At 32.6% G+C, this 8,387-nt stretch overlaps 1 protein-coding gene across 3 annotated transcripts; it reads right to left on the bottom strand.

Annotated features, from left to right (window-relative positions):
- Positions 1 to 227: 227 nt before the first annotated feature.
- Positions 228 to 8,085, bottom strand: LOC132626110 (peptidyl-prolyl cis-trans isomerase CYP23). 3 transcript variants are annotated; one of them, XR_009577080.1, is made up of 10 exons: positions 7,813 to 8,085; positions 6,274 to 6,387; positions 6,046 to 6,194; positions 5,157 to 5,229; positions 4,067 to 4,156; positions 3,014 to 3,053; positions 1,773 to 1,855; positions 1,628 to 1,688; positions 1,150 to 1,234; positions 228 to 560 (listed from the first exon to the last, which is right to left on the bottom strand). XR_009577080.1 is itself a non-coding variant. In XM_060340859.1 (9 exons), exons 1-8 carry the CDS (start codon positions 7,927 to 7,929, stop codon positions 1,668 to 1,670), a joined length of 687 nt encoding a protein of 228 aa, XP_060196842.1. In that variant the 5' UTR covers positions 7,930 to 8,085; the 3' UTR covers positions 1,014 to 1,234; positions 1,628 to 1,667. The 3 variants fall into 3 exon arrangements, 2 of the variants coding, with proteins under 2 accessions (XP_060196842.1, XP_060196841.1); XM_060340859.1 differs by lacking the exon at positions 228 to 560 and having other exon boundaries at positions 1,014 to 1,234; XM_060340858.1 differs by lacking the exons at positions 228 to 560; positions 1,150 to 1,234 and having other exon boundaries at positions 1,362 to 1,688; positions 7,813 to 8,084.
- Positions 8,086 to 8,387: the final 302 nt, after the last annotated feature.

Here is an 8,387-nt window from a genome sequence, read left to right as displayed (position 1 = left end):
TTATTAGTCTTCTATATAGCGTGCTTTAATTGAATACTTATAAATTTATAGAAGCAACCTCGAAATTAATTAGATCCAAATGTCTGTTCGTTCTGTAATTTTGCACACTGTAGCATGAGACCTCTTCTTTTAAGAAAGAACTTTAGGTTATATATTAAAGAAGGCAGCAATTTAAGAATCTAAAAGATAATTCATGCACTAATTGCATGTTATCAGCCACCACATGCTACCTTATTATATGCTACCTATCCACAAGGCTAAGATTCTGATACTTCCAATATCAATACTACAATAATTCAACATGATCTTTTAGCTAGTTGCATATACTATGTTCCTCTAAGTCCTGAATTAATCCACAATGCACATGCAGAGGTGAAGCTAGGGTGCAAGAGGTTCATTTGATCACCCTTTGCTGGAAAATAATAGTGTATATATAAAGAAAATAATAATCACTTTCGCATTAAAAATTACTTTAATGCGAAAGGGATGGTCGAGTAATCTTTTGAAGCCGTCACAAGCTTTTGTGGTGTTTCCTCCTTAACCAATATCATCAAGATATACTATGTAAGCGTTTGGCCATCAATTTTGAAACCATGGTTTGAAATCATGATTTCAAATCAGCGTTTGGCAATCAATTTTTAGTCGTGGTTTGAAACTTGATTTGAAATCATGATTTGAACCCAAATCATCTAAAAAAGCATAGTTTCAACTTTTGTAAATACAAAATTTAACCCATAAGTTAATATTTTGTAAAAAAAAAACCATAAGTTGATAAATATTTTTAACAATTACTCTCATCAATCATTTACCAATCTCATTAACTTCCACCAACCTTTATTTATGTCTACCAATCTTTAATTTATGTGGGAAGATTATATTAAATAGTAGTTACATTACTATTCATGTTAAATTTTCGATTTTATTGAAGTAAAGTTTAATTAATTGATGTGCCTTCTAGTAGTGTACTAATTTTGTTATAAACTATGATTTGCTCATTTGGTAAGATTGTATAAGAATTGTGAATGTTTTGATAGTTTTCACAATGTGTGGGGTTTTTATGTCAATAAGAGAAAATACAACTTAAAATATTCAAATTGTATGTCCAAACATGATTTCAAACCATGGTTTCAAACCATGTCCAAACGGGGCCTAATAGTAAACACAACGTATTCTCCATTACCGGTTGCTTGAAACCATACTCTTTCAGTATCGTAGTGAACCATTCACGCGGAGCCTGCGTAAGACCATAAGTGATTTATGAAAGCGACAAAATGCATTTGGTACCTTACTAGTGAATCTGGGAGGCAAGTTTATTCTATTTCCGCCCCGTTTTATGTAATAGGGTTTAACTGGGCACGTAATTTAAGAAATTTAGTAAGATATTCAAAATGTAAGCTATACCAAAATTATCCTATAGTTGGTAATTGAGAAATCTCAAACAAAAAGGGCTACATAGAAGTCAATTCCATCAAATGATTAAATATGGTCAATAAGACACATTCCTAACAAATGGACTGTTCTAATATCATGAGTTTTGGCGCACGACCCACATGTAATAATACTCTTTCTGTCCCATTTTATGTGATACGCTCACTCAGTATAAAAAGGTAGGACGTATATAGCTTACAAAAGAGTGTCACTGGAACTCTTTATCTTTTCCCACCTGATCAAGGAAAGCATTTCATCCTCTGCAGAAAAGAATTGTTTTTGGTTGGTTCGATAGAACATCAAGGTTTCTCTGTGTAATATAGTTTAGTTTATATCATGAGTACCTGTCTTTCTATTTCAACAGCAGCTGCAGAGAGTCTTCTTTTTAACAACGACCTCTCTTCTTCACAAATTTCCATGTTGGTGTCTAAAGCCGAACAAAAGAAAATTCAGACATAGAAGAGATACAAGGAAGATAAGAACTTATTAAGAAAGCATGACTTTTGCACTGACCAATATTCATTTGATCTAGAACCAGAGACAACATAGAGGATGTAAACAACACATTGTCAAAGTCACCGTACCTGATTCTCCATAAAAGCATATGAACTCCATTGTTTTCATGGAGTACCTTTTTATTTTGAAATTTTTGTTATACCATTTGGGGGAGCAAACAAATAATCTAGATCTCCTTGGTACATATTGCCTACTTCTGCCAAGATTAGCAGTGGTTTCAGGCGAATATAACTGAAAGTCTCGAGAAGTTATAGATCAGTTAGTTCAGTCATTGAATTCACCAGTCTTATACTCCAGTCTCAAAATTATGCTTTTAGACCAGATGAAGTCCTGTTATCTACAGTAAGGGCCTCCAGAATCATCCATGCCTTTTCCCACTTGCCAGAAGTGGCAAACGGCAAATGGCAAATGCCATAAAGGTGATAAAGGTCCATCTAGGAGGGTTCTAAGTATTCTTTCAAGTAGTTTAAAATAAGGGTTCCTATCCCTAACGAGTTGTCTAGATCCAAAGACACTAGCGCTTGGACTCTGTGAGCCAAAAGAACTCCACTTTTGACCAGAAAAAAGAGTGAGGCAGTCGCAAGTTCTGTGTTCTTGGCATCAGTGGCAGAGACACAGTGCTAGCTACGGGTTTGTAGAACCCAGTAGCTTTGGCTCAAACCCTGTATTTGTGTTAAGAATTTCATTTAATATGTAGAAATAATCTATTCAAAACCCAGTAAGCAAAAAGAATTGTGGTTCAGAACCCATAAACTAAAAAAATTGGCTCCACTTCTGCTTGGCATAGTATGTCTTGTGAGATGAACATTTTTCTCTATGTGATTATTTGAGACCATTATTCTCTATGTGATTTTATGTCTACTACAAAATTCATGCATACATGCTCACTCTTTTGACAGGTACAATTTTTGAATGCATGAGGTGCAATTACCATGGCTAAGTAGGTATTGTGGTTTCAGAAACCGCAAGTTACATGTCAAGTAACGATGTTGATAACAACAACAACAAGTAACGATGTTGATATTAAAAGAATTAAAAACAAAGGCGAAAAGTTAAAATGTCGTCTTACCATAATAATATGTTGAATGAATTGTGATGCGCTCAGTTGGCTGAATAATAAGAACAAGGACTAATCAGTAAAATGACAAAGGCTTTAATCTGGAAGAAACTGCCAAAAGATTAGATGTAGTAAATAATATCTCATAAAAACAATGCCAAAAAAAAAAGAAAGAAAATGAATGAGCATACAGAAAGAGTATCTTTTATGGTGCAGAATTTTCCAAAAGCTTAGTTGCAGTATCTTTTGCGTGTTTTCACAAACTAGAGACAAAAACTAATCAATCTGTCAGCATTTTCTATATGATAAGTTGACAAACCATAAATGGAGAGGGCAGACCGCTAATTTGGTCCATAAGTGTTATATTTGGATTGTTCCTTAGCATTTGATGTGTAAATTGTGTTTTCAATGTTTGAGATAGGTTATAGAGAAAGTACTTGAAACCCCCACCCCTAGTGTGTATATTTTCCAGCAGCTGAATTAATGACAGAAATAGAAAGAGATCCTAAAATGCAAAAAAGAAATAAGTAAAATACAGTACATAATAATGATGATGCTTCTAAATCAAGGTAAGGACCTCTTAGGAAACGATCTCAGACGTGATGGACGCACTATATGCCTATTGAATGTTGGCACCAAACTGATTTGGAAAACTTAAAGGGCCAAATTTTCTATGTACTCCATATATGGCCAATCATGACATAATATATGAAGAATTTTATGAAAGTTTAAATCATATCTACGAATTTAAACTGAAATTTCCAGCACAACTCCCAGGTTTAATCGTTGCATGCTCAACCAACAAACAAATGCATATGTTCCATCTCATAAAACAACGTTCTCCCAAGAATACATTCGTAAAAATATGATGTGCTTTAAGTGTTGTTTGTCAAAAGACACAGAAAGCATTACAAAGTAGACTTCAAAAGGAGTAAGTTCATAAAACTATAGCTTTTAGCATAGTCAAGATACCTTACTTAAGATACTTTTTTCAGCAAAGTAGATAATTTTAAACCCGTTTCAAATGAAAATAATGACAAAAAAAAAATGAAATAGAAATAATACCATTACAAAGATCCCTTCACGTCTAGTAGGTAATTGCTCAAGCTTTCTCAGTGTTTCATCTCCTTTGGTAACTTTTCCAAATATTGCATACTGAATTATTTGACAAAAATGAAAAAGGCTTAATACCCAGATGGACCCTTAAACTTGACATGTTTTGTAAGATAGGCATATAAACTTATAAGGTGACCAGATAGACACTTAAACTTACTCAAAGTGTATTTTTCAAGTTTTTCAGTTGTTTTGAAAACAAAAACTATATTTTTCAAACACTCACAATTTTCATGGCCAAACAAGCCCTAAATATATCACAAAATATTTTTTTTAAAATGCAAAAATCAGGCAAACGCATATACATGAGACTATAAATGTGCACTTAAACCAATAAATACTCGCTAATCGCAATTTTGCAGCTTTCAAGTAACTCGGTTTTTTTTTTTACACTTGAATAATTAAAAAACAATAACTTTAACCAATAAAAATCCTTAAAAAAAGAAATTTCAAATTAAGAAATTTCTTTTTTTTAAGGATTTTCTTCTCGGCTTTACAGTTTTCTTAATTTGAAATTTCTTTTACACTTGAAATACTGAACTTAGAAATTTCTTAATTTGAAATTTCTTAATTTGAAATTTCTTTTTTTAAGGATTTTTATTGGTTAAAGTTATTGTTTTTTAATTATTCAAGTGTAAAAAAAAAAATCCGAGTTAATTGAAAGCTGCAAAATTGCGATTAGCGAGTATTTATTGGTTTAAGTGCACATTTATAGTCTCATGTATATGCGTTTGCCTTATTTTTGCATTTTAAAAAAAATATTTTGTGATATATTTAGGGCTTGTTTGGCCATGAAAATTGTGAGTGTTTGAAAAATATAGTTTTTGTTTTCAAAACAACTGAAAAACTTGAAAAATACACTTTGAGTAAGTTTAAGTGTCTATCTGGTCACCTTATAAGTTTATATGCCTATCTTACAAAACATGCCAAGTTTAAGGGTCCATCTAGGTATTAAGCCAATGAAAAACAATTTAAGATTCTCAATAACAAAGAGAAAATCCTTCTCTGTTCACTGTGATAGCTAGGATTTTGAGCAACATACCTTACCATCGAGGTGGGGTGCATCTCCAAGGAGCATTGAAAATGATGAGCCACCACTATCGGGATCTTCATACCTATGGCAAAGCAGAGATGAGAAAGGTTCAGCTAAAATCATTATTTGTGCACAATGAAATACCAGTAAAATCAGAAAGTTCATTGAAGGTATATTGCTACAGAATAGAAAGATTCTTAATTGCATGTAATATCCATAGACTTTGATCTTAATTTACATATCCCAGACAATATCCATATACACCTCGGTCAATCTTTAGTATAAGCCATGACCATCTGTGCAAAAAGACAAAATCCAATATACTAGTCAATTCCTACTTGGACTTCTCCAAATATACCCTTATGTTAGAAGTTATATGTACAGCTTCTTAACAAGCACTGTCATAAAAGATACTTCCCCTATTTCAATTCACTTTATGTGTCCTATACTCCTAATTACTATTTGGAGAGTCGAATGCTATTTTCTTTGACCACGAGTTTTTCAAATATTTTTAAACATTTTGAATTGTTAATTATTGTGACTTGTAGTACCTTTTATATATTTTCTAAATATGTAAATTTTAATTCAGAAAAAATTAAAAATTCTATGTCCGGATTCACACCGAAAATTAGTTAGTTTGACCCCATACTCCGAATCAGGACATAAATTGAAACGAAGGGAGTAGTAGATTATATCATGTGATTTGCTCCAGATGACCATCTATTGTATGCATACAACAACATACCCAGTGAAATCCCCACAAAGTGGGGTCTGGGCAGATCTATTATAAGCATGAAGTTGCAATATATAGGAACAGTGTCTCATAGGAATAACTTGTCCTGGTTGTAACTTACTATAAATCTGGCTATGTATAACCAAGAAAATCAACTAATATTACCTTCCCATTGAAAGGATTCCTCTCACATGTTTCACTTCACTAAATTCACCAACAACTGTTTTCCCAGCTTCCGCCTTTTGTTCTTCATTCATAGGTGCACTCCTCCCACTAGCAACATCAGCCACTTGGGCAACAAAACCCTTATCTACCTGCAGATGTCTTTAAGATTCTCATCATTATATCCAAGCTTGACAAAGCACACCGTTTTAATTACTGGCAGTTAATTACCCGAAAGATGTGATTGGTATTGTAGCCTCCCAAGCGCACTAGTTTGAAGATGTGCTCAACTGTCTTTGGCGCAACACTAGGGTAGAAACCAAATTCAATATCTCCATAATTTGTCTGCCATATAGCTAAAATCAGTCAAAGTTCATTCAGATGGATCAAGACGAAGTTCTCATTCTTGTTGGTGGTTTGAGGGGTAAGAAGCTTAATAGTTGGCACACCAAGCAACTTTTTTCGTTTATTTTAAAACAAACTAAAACCACATTACAATACAAATATTATAGCAGAATCACGTAACAGCGAGAATTCTGATAGCTAATAACAATATATATTCCTGGCAATCACAGTATCTGACCAACTAAACTGAATATGCGTCTAACAAAAAAAAAAAATAGAGAGTTCCGCATTTTCCTTCAAATTCTTATAATTTAAAGCAAAAGTTACTAATGTACAAATATACTTGCTACAGATAACAAATGAAGATTCGAGGTTCTGTTTTTATACATATATATGAATCATTGCATGCCAAGTATCACAAACAAACTTTTAGCCGAAGTTTTTTACTAAATTAATACAACAATTTAACCAGCGCATAGTGTTTTTGCACAGCGCTTGGCTTGAACCAGATACATTTTTGACTAGTCTTCATAAAAAGATACACATCTTTAAGAATATATTTTTATACTATGTTTGTACCCACTGCCACAAATTAGTAATAGATGCAGTGGTACTCCGGCCCACTAACTAAACATCATGAATTTGCCTCTGATTTCAACCGAATATACTAGTTGAATAAACTAAACGGTTTGAACTTCTAACGGTTAATAATGTGTCAAACATGAAAGTTAACATTCTTGGCAGACACAATATCCAACTCACTAAACTTAATATCCCTCTAATCAAAATAAGTTTTCCGTTTTCCGTTTTCCTTCATTATACAATACAAAAGTTGATCCTTACAGAATATTACAACATGCCTGAAAAAATAGATTTTAACAGAGGTAAAAAAAAAAGTGAAATACAGTCACTTAGTACATATATGTTCATAAAAGCTGTAATGTGAATGAAGATCAACCAGAAAGACTACACGGGTCGACCCGAATCCAATCCACTAAACATAACATCCCTCTAATCAAGAAAAGTTTTCCATTTTCCTTCAATACAAAAGTTATGAATTAAATACAAATAACAAAAAGATACCAAGTTGTGATCTTTACAGAATAATTACAAAATGCACTTGAAACCATAGATTTTAACAGGAAAAAAAAAAAGTGAATTCCAGTGGTTCAGTAAATATATCTCTTTAATCAAGAAAAGCTTTCCATTTTTCCTTCTACTTTTCATTATATATAATACAAAATTTACCAATTTAAAAGTATACATGCTATGTACTATAACAAAAGAAAATACCAAGTTGTGATCTTTAATGAATAATTACAAAATGCACTTGAACCCATAGATTTTAACAGAAGAAAAAGAAGTGAATTAGAGTGATTCAGTACATATATGTTCATAAAAACTGTAATGTAAATCAAGATCAACCTGAAAAACAACACGGGTCGACCCGAATTCTGGTTCAAATGCAAATATACCCTTTGAAACGAAGCTGAAAAGGGCTATGTAGGCAATAAAGATGGAGACCCTTTTGTCAATACACATTGTTTCTTTGAATTTGGACAGAATTTTGCATATATCTTTTTTGCTGTTAGATGTGGAAATGGCGATCCACCTGTGGGTAGTCAACTCCGGATCCTGGGGCGGGTTATGGTATGTCCATTCTCACATCAAACTTTGTTTAAATATTTTATTAACACGCTCGAACTAATTTCAGTTCCGAACACCTCAACTCATAATAAAGTATTATAATTGTTCAAATGTTTTTTAAAAAAATATTGTGTGTTTTCATTCGTCTTTTGTGTTTTCATTCGTCTATTAGATAATTAAGTTAACCACATAAAATATGTCATTTTCTTTAAATATGTGCATCAAACTCTGAAGTAGAAAATGTCTGGTTTTATGGCATATTGAGGTGAATGCATATAATTATATGAGATGATATATTTTATATGGTTAACTTAACTAACTAATAGATGAATGAAAACACACGCAAAAAGAAT

The sequence above is a fragment of the Lycium barbarum genome, chromosome 2, assembly GCF_019175385.1.
Source record: "Lycium barbarum isolate Lr01 chromosome 2, ASM1917538v2, whole genome shotgun sequence".
Lineage (NCBI taxonomy): Eukaryota > Viridiplantae > Streptophyta > Magnoliopsida > Solanales > Solanaceae > Lycium > Lycium barbarum.
This window is presented reverse-complemented; position numbering and strand designations above follow the sequence as displayed.

What these genes read in the sequence shown, in the direction of transcription:
- LOC132626110 (XM_060340859.1), bottom strand. Translation starts at nt 7,929, where the DNA reads ATGTGTATTGACAAAAGGGTCTCCATCTTTATTGCCTACATAGCCCTT. An exon ending in GGAATCCTTTCAATGGGAAG is followed by an intron (nt 5,230 to 6,045) that starts GTAATATTAGTT and finishes GCTTTGCCATAG; the next exon opens with GTATGAAGATCCCGATAGTG. An exon ending in GTGAAGGGATCTTTGTAATG is followed by an intron (nt 3,054 to 4,066) that starts GTATTATTTCTA and finishes CTTATTATTCAG; the next exon opens with CCAACTGAGCGCATCACAAT.